At 35.6% G+C, this 17,991-nt stretch overlaps 3 protein-coding genes across 7 annotated transcripts; 1 reads left to right on the forward strand and 2 right to left on the reverse strand.

Annotated features, from left to right (window-relative positions):
- LOC112757635 (syntaxin-121-like) lies at positions 1-4,144 on the reverse strand. The gene is made up of 3 exons (XM_072222159.1): positions 3,492-4,144; positions 1,385-1,808; positions 1-752 (listed from the first exon to the last, which is right to left on the reverse strand). The coding sequence occupies exons 1-3, from the start codon at positions 3,633-3,635 to the stop codon at positions 319-321; spliced, it is 1,002 nt and encodes a 333-aa protein (XP_072078260.1). The 5' UTR covers positions 3,636-4,144; the 3' UTR covers positions 1-318.
- A 1,235-nt stretch (positions 4,145-5,379) lies between these two features.
- LOC112757657 (uncharacterized) lies at positions 5,380-8,529 on the reverse strand. 2 transcript variants are annotated; one of them, XM_025806218.2, is made up of 3 exons: positions 7,794-8,529; positions 6,751-7,098; positions 5,380-5,836 (listed from the first exon to the last, which is right to left on the reverse strand). In XM_025806218.2, exons 2-3 carry the CDS (start codon positions 7,077-7,079, stop codon positions 5,827-5,829), a joined length of 339 nt encoding a protein of 112 aa, XP_025662003.1. In that variant the 5' UTR covers positions 7,080-7,098; positions 7,794-8,529; the 3' UTR covers positions 5,380-5,826. The 2 variants fall into 2 exon arrangements, with proteins under 2 accessions (XP_025662003.1, XP_025661999.1); XM_025806214.2 differs by having other exon boundaries at positions 6,751-7,119.
- On the forward strand, positions 8,378-16,411 carry LOC112757643 (DExH-box ATP-dependent RNA helicase DExH1). 4 transcript variants are annotated; one of them, XM_025806198.3, is made up of 16 exons: positions 8,378-9,029; positions 9,498-9,643; positions 9,951-10,050; positions 10,138-10,350; positions 10,449-10,544; positions 10,836-11,111; positions 11,286-11,489; positions 11,611-11,766; positions 12,235-12,327; positions 13,196-13,410; positions 13,822-13,981; positions 14,206-14,479; positions 14,602-14,794; positions 14,914-15,100; positions 15,283-15,651; positions 15,900-16,411. In XM_025806198.3, the coding sequence occupies exons 1-16, from the start codon at positions 8,742-8,744 to the stop codon at positions 16,026-16,028; spliced, it is 3,099 nt and encodes a 1,032-aa protein (XP_025661983.1). In that variant the 5' UTR covers positions 8,378-8,741; the 3' UTR covers positions 16,029-16,411. The 4 variants fall into 4 exon arrangements, with proteins under 4 accessions (XP_025661983.1, XP_029149472.1, XP_025661992.1 ...); XM_029293639.2 differs by having other exon boundaries at positions 8,492-9,029; positions 15,283-15,736; XM_025806207.3 differs by having other exon boundaries at positions 8,497-9,029; positions 9,947-10,050.
- The last annotated feature ends 1,580 nt before the right edge of the window (positions 16,412-17,991 follow it).

Consider the following 17,991-nt stretch of genomic DNA (forward strand, 5'->3'; position numbering starts at 1 on the left):
TGTAGGGAAAAAATTTCATTAAAAAAAATCTCTATATATATAAAATTATATATATAAACCATAAGTCACCAATGCATAACATACTTACAGGAAAAGAATATGGTGCCCTAAAGTCATGGTCTCAAAAAATCTACAGATCTATATTCATCAACCAGCCTTTCCATGGATTGAAACAAAACCACAGAATCCCTCTCAAATCATATGCTAATCCATGTTAGCCTCTCTCAACCTTGCAAGATATCTCAGCACAAAATAGCTCAATCTTCAAAATAAAATAATAAATGAAATCAATATGCACCAAAGTCTGTATATTCTTAATTAAGCACCGGCAGGAGGTGGTGGTGGAGGTGTTTGAGCCGGAGCAGGCTGACTACCACCACCACTGCTGCCATTATGTTGCCACGGTTTCAGAATCACTAGCAACACTACCAAGATAATCGCTAGAAGCAGTATGATACAAAAACAGGTCCATTTCCTGGTGTTCTTCTGGTGCTTTCTTGCAGTTTGCAACCGCTCTGTTCCGGTGTGCACAAACGAATGGGCTCGCGCCACGTGGCTCTCAATATCGTCCAGTTGCTCGCCCTGTGTTTGCACCAGCACTGCCATGTCAAGGAACACCTGGTGCAACTCCTTGAGATTCTTCTCGATCTCTTTGACAGCATCATGCCTTTCTTGAATTTCATTGATGGTGTCAAGAATTCTTCCCCTGCCTTGTTCTTGAATGGCTTTCTGAAGGAATGTCTCACTCTCACCTGCACAGAGGTGAAGCTCACACATTATTACAGAATTCTCACATCCCCAATTTTTATCATCTCAACGTTTATACTAAAGTGAACATGGAATTATAACTTCAAAGCATAATAACATAGACTTGAGTATCAAAATAATCATTTCAACAAGCCAATGGTTACATATATAGCTTCCCTAGTTCAATTATTCTTAAATTTAACGTTAAACAAATAATTGAGAATTCATCATGTATCTGATAAGAATATGATATGATATGATGCAATAGTTAAACTCAATTTTCGATTAGATCTGAAGTGAACAACTTACTATGAACTATCCCATTAGCAACAAATTACAAATCAAAATTCTATTATTCTTTATTTCATACTTCAACGAATCTAAATATCCTGCTATAGTATTATTCCAATCCTTTGATCAAGTAAGGATGTATAGATATTTGAATGAATTTAATATCTACGCGCCATTAAAATAAAATCATTACCAATCATATGCAATAGCAACTAGCAAGAGGAAAAATCAAAGTGGGGGAAAGTCAACATCTAAATGCTCGTTTGGCTTGTTTGAATTTCAATCTCCTACTTATAATCTTTGAAGAAATTTCTAAGACAGTAACTAAACAACAATTTCTCCTTACCAGTAGAGATCAAGAGATCGAGCGTCTTCTCATCGGGATTCTCGCCGGTGACGGTGAAGTACCGCCGCTGCACCGTCTCCCTATACTCCGCCGAGATCTGCTGCCGCAATTCATTGAAGCTCTCCATCGAATCCTTCAGCTTCTTCTTCAAACCGTTAACCACCGAAGTTCTCGTCCGGTCCGATGACGAACCCGGTCCGCAACCCGGCAGGTTCCGGTTCGCAGCGTTGGACCGGTCCAGCGCCTCGAGGCGGAGCTTGATCACCTTCGCCTTCTTCAGCGCCGCCGATACGTCGGCGTCCATTCTCGACCGGAGGTCACGCACGGCGGCGGCGTTGTGAAGCGTCTTGCTCTGCTCGTGGCTGCTCTGGAGACTCTGGAGAAGACGCTCGACTTCGCGAAGCTCCTCTTTAACGCCTTCGACATCTGTTAGGATTTGGTTGAATTAGTCCTACATTGCTTAGGATAGCAAATGGAGTGGGTGGCCTAGGCTATAAATATGAGGCTAAGTTCTCCATTTGTTTTTGCACCAGTCAGAAACACTTTAAGCTTGTATCTGATTTTTCTTTTCCTCTGTACTCTTTGATTAGAGAGTGTTGTGAGGTGTAGTTAGATATTTGCTTTGAAAGAGTGTGGGTGTACTGGGGTGCCGGTGAGAGAAAGAAGTCTATGTGTTGTAACAATTTTCACATAGTGATATTCTCTGGTTGTCATTTGACAACGGCCGTGGTTTTTTCTCCGGTAATTGGAGTTTCCACGTTAAATTCTTGTGTTGTGATTGTGTCTATTTTATTTCTCTGTCAAAGGTGTTTTCTCAAGGGGGAATTGTGTCTTATTCCCAACAAGTGGTATCAGAGCTTCGGTTCGGTGGGATTTATTCTTAGTATGCTCTGTGGTTGCAGCCTAGTCTGATCTTCCACATCAAAAAAGAATTTTGTCCTGTAGCTTGAGGTTGATCTTTGGTTGCTGTTGTTGTTGCTGGAAGGCAGTGTGACTCTGTGAGAGTGCAATTTGGAAAAGGTTCTGGCTAAGGAAAGACTTGGTATTTAAGTGTGTCCATTGTGACCCACCTCTCTTTCCTGGGGACCCTTCCTAGTGCACGGTCTACAGTTGAGTTATACTATTCCAGTATACGGTTGCAACAATGTCAGGATATTCAAGTGCTGTGAAGCTTGAAATAGAGAAATTTGATGGAAGAATCAATTTTGGCTTGTGGCAAGTACAAGTCAAGGATGTGTTGATACAATCAGGTTTGCACAAGGCGTTGAAGGAGAAGATCTCTGGTTGCTCTCTCTATGAGAGAAGATGATGTTCTCTAGAAGACAAGAAGTATCCTCATGGTATTACCGCACTGCCATGGATAAGGATGAGTTGTGGCAATCAGGTCCACAATTGCACACGGGCATTGGTTGGCGTTGAGATGCAAGGTGTGTGGCGGAGTTAGGTCGATGGCTGAAGAACTTCCAGGAAAAGCCAATTTGGAAGTTGCACCATGAATTTTCAGCAAGGTTTCGATCTGTACCAAGGCGAAATGCTTGGAGTGGTCTAATTCCAAGTGAGTATACTTTCATGGTGGAGTATGATAGTTCTCTGAACTATGATTGTCGGTATAGACAATGGCAGCAAAGAATTGTCGGTGTTGACAATGGAAGCTGAAGATGTGTGACTATTTCAATCAAGGTGGAGATTGTTAGGATTTGGTTGAATTAGTCCTACATTGCTTAGGATAGCAAATGGAGTGGGTGGCCTAGGCTATAAATATGAGGCTAAGTTCTCCATTTGTTTTTGCACCAGTCAGAAACACTTTAAGCTTGTATCTGATTTTTCTTTTCCTCTGTACTCTTTGATTAGAGAGTGTTGTGAGGTGTAGTTAGATATTTGCTTTGAAAGAGTGTGGGTGTACTGGGGTGCCGGTGAGAGAAAGAAGTCTATGTGTTGTAACAATTTTCACATAGTGATATTCTCTGGTTGTCATTTGACAACGGCCGTGGTTTTTTCTCCGGTAATTGGAGTTTCCACGTTAAATTCTTGTGTTGTGATTGTGTCTATTTTATTTCTCTGTCAAAGGTGTTTTCTCAAGGGGGAATTGTGTCTTATTCCCAACAACATCGTCGAAGAACTTGTCGAGGTGGACGCCGCCCGAGCCTGCAGCGTCCGGCGTGACGGCAGACATCTCGATGACGTGGTGGCGGTCCGGTGAAGTACGCTCGTTGCGCAAGCGGGAAAAGGAACCGGAAAATAGGTCGTTCATGTTTTTCTTTTGATTAATATATTACTATTAACAATTTTCAGAGAAATAATAATATTATCAATAAGAACAATGGAAATTAGATAATAGAATTATGAAGAAATGGTTGATTTGCTTTGTATCGTGTGTTTGTTGGGGTGGTTGTGTTATTGAAATGAGTATGAAGAAGAAGAAGAAGGAGAAGAAGAATGAGACTCGGACGAAGTTATAGTCAACGGAACGGAGTATGGATCAAAGAGCTAAAATGGTGCGTAGCGCGTGGCGTGTTATGTGGGGAAAGAGGCAGAAGCTTCGTTAATGGACGGATGCGCGTATGAGCGCGTTATTTGACTGTTTGACACACAAGTCACAACAGTGACCACGCCACACACCATTGGCTAGTTCTTACTCTTATCACTAGGTTTATATAGAATTAGCTGAAAATTTTTAAATAACAATTTCGTCAAACAAGTTAAATTATATTGTATTTAAATTTTTATTTTTTATTATATGAATTTAATGTTGATATATTTACAGTATAATCACACTTACTTTTTGAAAAATTATTTCTAATCAATGTAAAATATTTATTCTTACTAATATATCATTACATAATTAGATATATATATAATATTTTATACTGACAGTATATTAAAATTAAATTTTTATTATATATAAATATTAATGAAAAAGTGAAAACTCATATAATTATTTTTATATAAAGTGAATAACTAAAATTTTAATTATCAATCATCAAATTTACATAAAAATAACTATACGTGAATTCACCTAACCAAAAACAATATACGTAACAACTATATGTAAATATTTTACATGCAATTTTTTTATTTAGTATTATATATGTGAAGTGAAAAGAAAGAAATGATAATAAGTTTTATCTTTTAATATATTAAAGAACGTGATAAAAAATCACTTCAAGTTTTTCCATAACGACTATAAAATACATGTCGTACATTTGTGTTATTTATAGTTAAAAATCTGTGTGTATCTCACTATTAATAGCCAATTATGAGAAACGAAATTGATATATGAACAACTTTTAAACTACGCGGATTTTTTAAGATTTTTAAAATATTGATCTCTATAACTTTTTTTGTTCAACTTTGTGAATCGATGTTCTAACTAGAATTTAGTTGAGTTGAATCAGTCTTACTACGATCCATCCAAGACCATGTTTTAAAAGAATAAATATCGAACTATCTATTTTAACTGAACATGTAAATCCATATTTAACCACATGGTGGTCACAGGTAAAACTCAAACTCACGTTGCAGATTGATGGTGCTTCACCATGCATATGACCAGATAAATAATCACCAAAAATGGACACAGCCCTTATGAATTGGACGGCATGGGCATAAGAATTGACTATATATGATTCACTTGATGCCAAGTCATGCATGCACTCCCAAAAGTCATGCCAACCACAACACACCCACACCCACACCCAATGGGTTCACAAATGAGTAATGACTGATAAGTCAGTCATTTTTGTTAAATTACGTTGACTTTCTAGTTCTACATAGCTCAAGTCGCCAAAATAGACAAATAGTGACTCTAACTAAGTACATTTGTCTAATTGTCTAAGGTAACAAGTAACAACCTCCTTATCACCTTATCTAACCATTGTGAGTAGCTCAAGATTCAATCCACGCATTAACAATCAACATTTGGTACCATATTATTGGACATTATATAACTAAGACCCAAGCAAAAATACTCAACATTAGAGACAACTTCAATCATGTGAAAATACAAGCAGATAGGTGATCAGTGATATCCATCCTACATCACCTTTCAATTAAAGTTTACTTTCATGTTTCATAAAAAATGTCCAACAATATGCTTTAGCATCCATACAAAAAATTCACAGGTTGGTTTTTCTGAATACAGTTACATAAACCTGCCATAATAAAATAGAGGTTGCAACACATCTCCATCCAAAATGATTTGAGTACTACTGTTATAACCTAATAATAAAATTGCTCTTTGGTTCATAGCTAACCTTACTACTGTTCCAGCTGAAATTTTATTTTCCTGTATAATTCATAATGCCATGAAATGAAAGGTAACAACAAAACTCAAGGGGAAATAATAAACAGCAAGATGAAAGTGAAACAGAAATGGAAGGAAATGGGCCACCTATAATATGACTCACAGTAACTTTTCTCTGTGCTATACCAGTATATCTTTCTCACATACCCCTGCCAATATAAATACATATATCAATACAAAATTACAAAATTACAAAATTGAGATACAAGTAAATTACAATTAAATAAAACATGACAAAGAACTACACAAACCTCCATAAGACGGCTTGTTATTAACTAGCAAGGTATTATCATTCAGATTTCCATTTATCCAAAATTATTAGGAAACTGAGAAACAATGCTGAATAATCCAGATATTGAAAAGATGGTAACACTAATTCAAAACCATATAAGAAAAAGTAGACCTTTGATGCATGTAGCCGGCCCCCTACTTAGTGGGATAAGGCTTTGTTGTTGTTGTATAAGAAAAAGTACTCAACTCTTCCGAATATTAATGACCCGAAAAATTGAGAGGATCCATTTCCAAATGCCTTAACTACTCTTGTATGGGAATCAGTAAAGCGAAATGCTCCCCCTTCAGAATTGTGACAAATTCTATGTAGCCATGTCATTTTACAAGACAGCTATGCCAAAAAGTTTGAAAGAATATTCCAACCACGAAACATCTTATTCATATTACCAGTCTACCGCCACTTACAATCCTAGAACCAACTAGCAAGTGCAGCAACAAATCCAAGAATAGTATCATGAGGGCCAAAACATGAGGCACAATTTTCTTTTCCCCACTCAAGTGCATGGGGGGAATTGGACCAATGACATGAACATCACATTATTTCAATCCCATTTCTGTGTAAATAATCCCTAAAATACTAAAATATCACAGGCAAAAGACTTGTGAGGTAAAGAGAAACCAAACCTAATTGGAATTTTACTGTAAATAACTAATAGCACAGGACATATATTTTGCAAGTGAAAGTTGTCTTATTCAATCAAAATACTACAAATTCTCAGCCATAATGCTTTGATCTAACTTATAGGTGTGAAAAGTTTGATCCTCTAATTACCTGATTTTCTTGATCATAATGGCCTTAAGTTTTCTAGCAAGATCCTCAGATTTAAGCCTCCGCTCTAAGTTCTTTTTGGCTAAAACCCGCTTCTCAGAGTTCTTGATATGAAATCTCTGTTCACGCTTTATCATCCGTTCAATGCCACTTGCTGTCATCTTACGCTGCAACAAAGTAAGTGCCTGTTCCACATTCCCATTTATTACCCTGACCCGTATGCCTCTGGACTGCTGAAGTTGCCGCAATTGGTGATGCCCGTTATTCAGCGGTTCGAGGGTGTGGCTTGTCCATCTGAGAAAGCTAGATGCATGCCTTGCAATGGTGTTCATGTTTACTGCTACTCTTTGCCTATTTTTTTTATATCAAAACCTGGTTAGAGGAATCAGAAAATAATATCAATTTTTAAAACTATAAACCAACCTAATTTTTTAAAAAAAAATAACAAAAAACTGAAAAGAGAGAGAGTTAGATAGATAAAGGTAGAGAGAGATATTTTAATGAATCTGGTTTATGATTGATAACTGCTCAATGAGCTGTTTCTCAGCTTATACAGATATTAAATGTATTTTCAGAAAAATCACGTTGAAGTTTTAGCACCTAACTTTGTTAGTGTGTATAATAAGGACAATCGCATAATCTATCTATAACTCTGTTGCTACACAAATTTTTCCTCAAAATATTAATATTCAATCTGGTATATGTGTAACCAAATTCATTCTCATATTCAGCAAATTCCAATTCGTGCATAAAAAATAGTAACGCAAAAATTCCTCTCCTAATTCCCATTCCCAAAAATAAATAAAAATCAAATTAAGTCGTGCTAAAAGGGCATTTCTGAACAGTACAAACAAGTTACAATCATCGTGAAATTTGAACAATGATACATAAACCAACACCACACTATGATTTAATTTTATACGGTGAACCCAACGATTTAAGCGGAAAAAGCTATATGATTCAGAAATAAGCATTAACCGTGTGTAATTAGAAGCGATGATGCTAAGCTAGAGAAGGAGTGGAAGACGAGAAAAGACGATGCTAACCTGTAGAGGTTGTTGCTGCTTCAGACTTCACGGCGAAGACGACAAAGCCGCCGGCGACGGTCGGAAAGGGGACGACGGTGGTGTTTGGCTTCGGTGAGCTGGAAGTGGCAACAGTGCTTCGTCGGAGACTGATAGGGTTAGATAGAAAGAGGAACGAGTGGGCCCAAAATCTGGCCCAACAAAAACTAAAACGGATGGGAATTTAGGTATGCTTAGTTGGGCTCCTATTGGGCTTCGAATTTCGTTGTCCTAATGTATTTCATGACCTAATAAAAAGTAAAACAATCGGAAACCAAAAAAAAAAAGTAAAACAATCATTTGCCGAAGAGCCTTAGCTCAGGTGGCACTTCACCCCCTCCCTGTTATTAAGGTTTGGAGTTCAAATTTTAGTGGGTGCATTTGTAGGAAAAATATGATAAATATGTGAGGAATGTGTGGGTGACTAAATGTGTTGTATACTTAGAATTAGGGATTGGTCGTGCTTAAACAAACATCATTTTAAGGTGAGTATCCTTTTAATAACTAACACTTATTACCAAAAGCTAGCTTGATAGTTGATACTTGCCCAAACTAAAAAAATGGCTAAGTCAGATCATTAAAATATTTTCTTAAAAACATAGAAAGTGGAAACCCAAAAAAAAAAAGAAAAGAAAACCCTAAGAGAGAGTATATTATAAGAGTGTGCATGGGTATGCGGTATGCCACTTCAAAAGCTCAAATGAACCTTCAAGTTTTCAGTTTAGTCGTGTGAAAGGGTGAACTTAAAAGGGTTCGAAGTTAATGCATCACAGCAAATTGCAACAAGAAGTCAACAACCGCAATAACCATTGATTGGAACTGTACTATTGCGTTGAAGTTGAACACGTTGCAAGTGCAAAAGCCCAAGTGTCCACAAAACCAAAAAAACGCTTACTTTTTTCTACACTCTCTTCCTGGTTCCTACTATAAATGCCTCACTGGATTCTCCGCGCCCATAACTTGTCCACTTACAATCACTGCTTCACTTCCCTGCACCCGCACACACCCAATCTTCCTCTCCGGATCTCCGCTTCTGTTATGTCTTACCGTCCTAACTACCAAGGCGGTGGCCGTCGGGGCGGCGGTGCTTCCTCTTCCGGCCGCCGTGGAGGTGGCCGTGGCGGCGGCGGTGGCAGAGGAGGAGGAGGAGGACGCGGCGAGCAAAGGTGGTGGGACCCTGTCTGGCGAGCTGAGCGCCTCAGACAGCAACAACCTCAGGTTTCCAAAACAAAATAATAATAGTAATAATAATTTGAAGAAATGTTTTTCATTTTACGCACAGGAACTATAAATTTGAAGTTTGTTAATGTTCATACTTTCATTTGCTCATTCATTTTGTGTGTTTAATGATGATAACGTTCATTTAAGTTCAATATTGCTTTAGTATAGATAGTAGAGAGATATTTAAATTAGTTTTATTATTAACGTTGTGATTGTTGTATAGTAGGGTTTAAATGGTTTGATATGGATATGACTGATAAGATGATATAATGGGCGTAGTCTTATACATGTAGTCGATGCAATCTACCTGGGAAAAGCTCTTTTTTTTGTGTATGATGTGTTTGATAATAATCACTGCAAGTTGAATAGTTAGTGATATATTGGTTTGGATAGGAACTTAGGATATAGATACTTTACATATTTATTGATAATATTGATTTGATTTTTAATTTTGGTGGGGTGCAGAAGGAGGTGCTTGATGAGAATGAGTGGTGGGACAAGATAGAGAAGATGAAGAGAGGAGGGGAGCAGGAAATGGTCATCAAGCGTTACTTTAGTATTGCAGACCAGCAAACCGTAGCTGATATGGCATATCAGCATGGGCTGTACTTGTAAGTTCATTTCATACTCAATTTGGTTCATTGTTTAACCAGAACGAAAAAAATGCGACAACATCAATTGTAGATTTTCACTTGTTATTAAATGTTGGTTATTTGAAGTAAGGGCCAAACAACTAAGTTCTGTGAAATAATTTTCTCAATTTGACAAGAATTGACTTTAGGATTTAGTATAACATGTGATATATGCTTAGTATATACTGACCTCTACTTATGAATATGTAAAGCTTAGGTAACCTGCTTTTTGAGTATTTCTAACATCTTAAATTAATCACCTGATTTTGTACTTGGGCAAAGAAAGCCATGCTTATAATAAAGGGAAGACTCTAGTTGTAAGCAAAGTTCCTTTGCCTGATTACCGTGCAGATCTTGACGAGCGTCATGGATCAACACAGAAGGAGGTAGAGTATATCTACCCTTTTTCAATGTCTGATTTCTATTTTTGGAAGGATTTAAAAATGTACTTAACTTTGTTAAGTGTTCTGCAGATTAGAATGTCCACAGACATTGAACGAAGAGTAGGGAATCTTTTGAATAACTCACAATCAGTGGGGGAAGCATCTGCTAGTTTTCCTTCTGTATCCACTGACTTGGGACAGAAACAATCATTAACTGCTACGAAATCTGTCTCTTCACAACAGAGTGATTCTTCAAAGGATAAACTTAATGTTGCTCTAAAGGAAAGGCAGGAACATATCCAGGTACATAAGCATTTGGTAATATTTACCACCAACCATTACTTGATTTCTTTGTGGGATATTTTAAATTTACATCAGAATTGTATATTGTTTATTTTTAGGCAAGTGATGGTTTGAAGGAAATGAAGGCGTTTAGGGAGAGGCTTCCTGCATTTAAAATGAAGTCGGAGTTTCTGAAAGCAGTTCAGGAGAATCAGGTGGGCTGATATTCTATCTGCCGTGACAAAATATCCTTTTTACCGTACCTTGGTCTATAATACGTCAGTAAGATGTAGTATCTATTGAGCTTTGTGAAAATAGGATAAGGAGGAAAAAGAATGTTGATGTCTTAAGTGGAATGATTGTTAATATAATGCGTGGACTACTTGGATTTCTTTCAATGCTTTGCTTTTGATTGTTCAATAGCTATCCCATCTGCAGTCATTCTAAGATCGCAGTTGCAGTTTTGTATCTAGAACAGAGTCTAATTTGGCTAGTGGTTAGTGTAGGTATTGGTAGTTTCAGGGGAGACAGGTTGTGGCAAAACAACACAGCTTCCACAATTCATTCTGGAAGAGGAAATAGGATCTTTGCGGGGGGCTGATTGCAACATAATTTGTACTCAACCTCGGCGTATCTCTGCAATTTCGGTTTCAGCTCGAATATCTGCTGAAAGAGGGGAGAATCTTGGCGAAACAGTTGGATACCAAATTCGTCTTGAAACAAAACGTTCTGCTGAAACACGCCTTCTTTTCTGCACCACTGGTGTATTACTTCGGCAATTGGTAATATTTAATTTCTCTCAAACTGAAGGGTTCCTCTTTCTAAGATTTTAGTTTGATACTTTGATAGAGAATTAAGGAAATAGAAAGAATCTCAAAGTTATATATGGGCTGTTCGAAGATTATTTCCAGTTGCCATGACATTGAATTCTTTTTTCCTGTTTTGCTGTTAAATAGGTCCAAGATCCACAATTAAGTGGTGTCAGCCATTTGCTGGTTGATGAAATTCATGAAAGAGGCATGAATGAAGACTTTTTAATTATAATTTTACGCGATCTTCTTCCTCGGCGTCCAGATTTGCGTCTCATTCTTATGAGTGCCACTATTAATGCTGACTTGTTCTCCAAATACTTTGGAAATGCCCCAACAATACACATACCGGTATTATGTTATGTTTACATTTCATATTATTGAGTTCTTGTCTTGGATGTAAATGTAAATAAAGTACTTTCTTATTTTGTTCTAAAAAATGAAAAATAAAAAGTATTTCCACAAATGTTAGGGGTTTACTTATCCTGTGGAGGAGCACTTCCTAGAAGATGTGTTGGAGAAAACTCGATATAGCATTAAGGCAGAATTTGACAATTTTGAGGGGAACTCTAGGAGGAGAAGGAAACAACAGGATTCTAAGAAGGATCCGTTGACTGAAATGTTTGAGGCATGTATACTTGACCTATCTGACTGTGTGCTCATAACTTCAATGATATGACAGATTACTTTGATGTACACTCTCTAAAATATGTTTGAGACGCATGATCATGATATGTGTGTGTGTGTGTGTGTGTGTGTGTTTGTTGTAGTGGGGTAATGGCATTTGTTCTGGATTGTTTAGACAAAAGGTCCCTCTTGTGCACAGTTAAATATAATTCTATTAATTTCCTCTTCTGTCTCTGTAATTTGTCTCCTTCTCTCTCCTAATTTAATCTTTTCTCCCAAAAGAAATAATGTAGATATCTTAAGAGTTTAGTGTTCTAAACTTAATAGCTCATTAATAATTTTCATGTTCTCTTGCTATTAGTGATAAGAATTATATTTTATTACTTCTTTCTGATAATATTTGGCTCATTCCTTGCCCTTTTACTATGTAGATATAATATAATGCGTATACATATCTTTGTTCTTACAGGATATTGATGTAGATACTCATTACAAAACTTATAGCGTAGGTGTTAGAAAATCTCTTGATGCTTGGTCAGGTTCACAGATTGATTTGGGTCTGGTATGTATTGCTCATTTCTTACTCCGCTCATGAATCTGTTTTTTATTAGTTAAATGTGCCAGCTGAAGGACATATCTCTTTTCATCTTTTTATTACTTTAAGGCTGCGTTTGTTTCTGAGAACATAACAAGACGAGACACTGAAAACAAAACATAAAGGACAGAGACACAGAATTTAGAGTTCTTATATTCTGTTTGATGATAAAATAGAATAAATTATGGAAATATAATTTATTCTCATTTTTTCATTCAAAAAATTTGAGAAAAAAAATATAATAATAATAATAATAATAATAAATATGATTATGAAAAATTAACAAGAATAATGAAAGAAAAAATAAAAAATAAGTTGTGTCTTTTGTTAGTGTCTCTGTGTCCTTCCTGTAAGGATGGATACAAAATACACTAATTCATTGTTTCTGGACACAATGTCTCTGTCCATGTCTCATCTGTCAAATACAATTTTGTGTCTCGGTGTTCTGTCCTTGTAAACAAACGCAACCTAAGAAACTTAGTAGAAATTTGTCTAGTCAAGATGCTTCTGAAGTTATGTTTTACAGTGAGAGCATTGTTTACTGGGATTAATCAGGGACTAAAATTTATAGATAATTAACAGATATTAACTGCAGTTGACTGACATTCTCATTTATGCACTCCTTGCTGTCAATGGATTGTGCATTCTATGTTCTCTATTGCAACAGTTGCTTTGTTTATTACAATCTCCTTTCTCATGTAGTTATTTACTTTTACTATAATGTACTAAGCTCATTAGTTCCGTTGCCACAAATTCTACTCGTGATTCTTTAATTTTCATGCCACCTCAAACTCTAGTTAAAGAGTGCCTATTCATTTTAACTTCTATGTTTCAGGTAGAGGCAACAATTGAATATATCTGTCGGAAAGAAGGTGACGGAGCAATTCTTGTATTTCTTACTGGCTGGGATGAGATCTCTAAGCTACTTGACAAACTTAAAGTTAATAACTTGCTTAGTGATCCTAACAAGTTTTTGATCCTTCCTCTGCATGGCTCAATGCCTACTGTCAACCAACATGAAATATTTGACCGTCCTCCCCCTAACAAGAGGTAAGCTCATCTCTTTTGCTAATTTCGTCATAGGCAGGTATCTGTTCTGGATATATTTTTAGACAAGTTTTCAACAAAGGACGACACTAGTGTGCAGCATTAATATGAACAAATGAGAGAATGAAGAAGCTGAAACTCAACTAGAATGTTATGTTAGGCTTGGGGAAATTGGTGAATTGCAACTTGTTAGTCAAGTTTAATTGATTTCCTTTCAGAAAATTTCCTGTATAGGTTTTCAAATTCCTAATCCCTTGAACCTACATAAATCTTAACACTGCTAGTTTATCTGACCAGGATGATTGGCCACTGTTTTGTTCTAATATACATCATTTGTTCAGCAAAAAGTGGATTGTTATTTTTTATTAACTCTCAGGTTTTGTAATTTTGATGATTGTTATTTTCCCATTGTAGAAAAATTGTCCTAGCAACAAATATCGCCGAGAGTAGCATCACCATAGATGATGTTGTGTATGTCATAGACTGTGGTAAAGCAAAGGAGACCAGTTATGATGCTTTAAATAAGCTAGCCTGTCTGTTACCATCGTGGATTTCAAAGGCTTCAGCTCATCAGGTATTGAAGTTGTAGATCATCATCTTTATCCCCTTGCAGATGATGTTTAATGCGCCAAATGAAACATCTGATTTTTTCAAAAACCGGAGCTTGCCATTATTGCTGAATCCTTTATTTGCTAAATTTTTGTTTGACTTTATTGCCCCCTTCCTGCACTTTATATAATTCCTCTTACTTTCTAAGTCAAAGTCAAAGAAAGAGTGCTAATGGGTTGATCATTTCAGAGACGTGGCCGTGCAGGTAGAGTGCAACCTGGAGTTTGTTATAGATTGTATCCAAAACTGATCCACGATGCAATGCCACAGTATCAGTTAGCTGAAATCCTTCGAACACCATTGCAAGAGTTGTGCCTGCATATCAAAAGTTTGCAGCTTGGAGCTGTGGCGTCATTTTTAGAAAAGGCACTTCAGCCACCAGATCCTCTCGCTGTTCAGAATGCTATTGAGCTTCTAAAAACGATTGGGGTTTTGGATGACAAGGAAGAGCTTACCCCACTGGGTATATTATGCTGAATATAATAATCTGCTTAATCTATTCCAATTATTATCTGATTGAGTTAATAGCATCTTATAATTAAAAGCTTTTACGAACGCATCATCTGAGCCAATTTAATCTTACAGGTCGGCATCTTAGCACCATACCTTTGGACCCAAATATTGGAAAGATGCTTCTCATGGGCTCTATCTTTCAATGCCTTAACCCTGCCTTAACAATTGCTGCAGCTCTTGCATATCGCAACCCATTTGTCTTGCCAATTAACAGAAAAGAGGAAGCTGATGATGCAAAACGAGCTTTTGCTGGTGATTCTTGCAGGTTAGACAAATAGTTACTGAGAAATTTTCCCTTCTGATATTGTTCAAGCGAATTTACTGCATTGATCATGGTTGTGCCTACACTAATTCTTTTCTTGTTTTTGTGGAATTTCGGTTCAGTGATCACATAGCTCTTCTAAAGGCATTTGAAGGATGGAAGGAGGCAAAACGTAGTGGGAATGAGAAGCAGTTTTGTTGGGACAATTTTCTATCCTCATTAACCTTGCGGTTAATTGATGATATGAGATTACAGTTTCTCAATTTATTATCTGACATCGGATTTGTTGACAAGTCCAGGGGTCCTAATGTAAGCTCTTGGTCCTAACTTACATTTGTTTTTTATTAAACAACTACTACCCATTTCCCCCCCAATTTTGCTTTCCTCTGTTCCGAATACACTTTAATTAGAAGTTTTCTATCAACTAATTTGTCAGTTAAGTTCTGATATGGTAGTAATCAGACATTAATACATGATGCATGTGCATGCAGGCCTACAACCAGTACAGTCATGATTTGGAGATGGTTTGTGCAATCCTTTGTGCCGGGCTCTACCCTAATGTTGTTCAGTGCAAAAGAAGAGGAAAACGGACGGCGTTCTATACGAAAGAAGTTGGGAAGGTTGACATCCATCCAGCTTCTGTCAATGCCGGGGTTCATCTCTTCCCTTTGCCTTACATGGTATATAGTGAAAAGGTGAAAACCACCAGCATCTATGTTAGAGACTCTACCAACATTTCAGATTATGCCCTGCTTCTGTTTGGCGGTAATCTTGTCCCCGGCAAAAATGGCGAGGGCATTGAGATGCTTGGAGGTTACCTTCATTTCTCTGCTTCAAAGAGTGTCATTGACTTGATAAGGGTAATGTCCCTCAATCTTGTTCCAGCAAATGTTTGATGGCTTAGCAAAATTAAGACTATACACATTTTTTGGTGACCATTCACAAGTAAGAACCATTAGGTGGTTTGAATGTTTAACTAAACTACCATTTGACAGTTCTCAATTATCATTTTCACATAAAAATAATTTCATGCGAGTGACCATCTCATTTTATCAATAAATTTAAGAAAACACAACTTGTTACGATTAATTCGCTACGGGATTTGCAGAAATTACGTGGAGAGCTTGACAAGCTTCTGAACAGAAAAATTGAAGAACCAGGATTGGACATTACTGCAGAAGGAAAGGGAGTGGTTGCTGCTGCTGTTGAGTTGCTTCACAGTCAAACCATTCGCTGATTTCTTTTTTCATTCATAAGGGTTTGTTCTTCTGCTGAGTCCTGCCATTCATTAGTAATAGTATGATATAGATTTCTTATGATTTTGCTAGCAGCTTTTTTTAATCACTTATATGGAATGTACATGTGTTATATCTGTTTTGTCTTGTTTAGGATGGAAATACTAATGTTAGACAACAAAAGTAGAAAAGGGACCGATTATAACATTGTATTCTTACCAACATAGGAGGAAAAAAAGGGTTAGCAGTAGCATTATTTGTCTGGTGCGTGCGAGGGAGAATGGCATGTGGGTCAGTGTTTTCATGTTTCGTCGGAGTTTAATGAACAAGAGTAAATTATATTATTGTTCAATTAAATTTATTCATTGAGATAACATTTTAAGTACATGATTTGGTAATTAGTTATTTTTATTGATACAGTAATAGTAATCAGATGACTAATAACACAAAATATTAAAGTTTACAATACTTAAATTTCAGGCTAATTTTTTTTATATTGATTAAATAGATGTGTAACACATTGTTATTGGAAAATTAGGTGTTTTTTTTTCATATGGTGTTTTATTCAAATCGGACGGTCCGATTTGTTTGATGAAAAAAATAAATTACAACTCGGAGGGTCCGATTTGCTTAAAGAAAAAATTAAACTCTAAATCGGATAGTACGATTTGTATTTTTTACTTTTTTATTTGTTAAAATAAAAATCGGATGGTCCGATTTTAACATTAAAATTTTTTTTTATTTTTGAAATCACAAATCGGACCGTTCGATTTGTGATTGTTTGTTTAAAAAACAAAACAATGCAAACAAATCGGTGCATCTGATTTGTGTTATCCCATAACCAAATAAAACACTCCTCTGCTCACACCATATTGATATATACCTTTCTCTCTCCCACACCAAAAATCAAAAGCGTAAATTTCACATAAGAATAGTCATCATCTATCACTAATAACACAAAATATTAATTGTGTATGAAGATCGGGCCACCGGGTTGAGTTAGGATGACTCGAGCTATAACCCGACCCGAAATAATGATCGGTCTATTTTTGAGATTCTTACCCAGCTTTAGACTCGATAAAATTACACCAAATTAGTCCCTAAGGTGTTCGGAGCCGGACCAGATCTTCGAGTCGAGTCAGGCATGCACATCCCTATTTTAACACATGAAATTATTTCAATTCTAACTAAATTTTATTTTTAAAAAATTAAGTAATTTTAGTTTAGCCATAATCTTAATGGATGACATTTACAAATCAATTCAATTTCTATTTTAAAATTAAATCAATTTTAATTCAATTATATTTCAAATATATTTTTAAATAATATAACATTTAATTAATGACCAAAATTCACATACAGGCATACAACTGAGAAATATATATTTAAAAATTATTAAATAATTTAAACAAATTTAATTAAATTACTATTTAATAATTTTTACAGTTTTTTTAACAACTTAAACAATAAATTAAAAAAAAGTTAATTTTAATTTTAAAATTCAAATCAAATTTTAAATTAATTAGATATAGTGTTTGTGTGCCATTATCTTGATAAAAAAAATTTTTAATAAAAAATATCTTTTTTTATTTTTTAATGTATTTGACAAATTTCTAATAATAAAAGTAAGAGTATTAAAAAAATAAAAAAATATCTTTTTTGAAAGGTTGTAATTTACATCTTTTTTTAAAAGATTTTTTTTCTTAAAAAAATAGTTTTTATATAATAAATAAATAAAAAAATATTTTTATATTATTATACCCAATCATAATTAATAAATAAAAATTTTTTTATATGAGATATCCAAATATAAAATCTTTTTTATTTTTTCATAAAATCTTGAAAAAAATTATATCTCAAAACAAATCTTTTTCTTATAATCTCCCAAACAAGGGAAAAAGATCCTCTCCAGTTTTTTTAACAATTGATAGAATCCAGTGTGATCTATCACCTTTGATTCTATGA

This window comes from Arachis hypogaea, chromosome 2 (genome assembly GCF_003086295.3).
Source record: "Arachis hypogaea cultivar Tifrunner chromosome 2, arahy.Tifrunner.gnm2.J5K5, whole genome shotgun sequence".
Classification (NCBI taxonomy): Eukaryota; Viridiplantae; Streptophyta; class Magnoliopsida; order Fabales; family Fabaceae; genus Arachis; species Arachis hypogaea.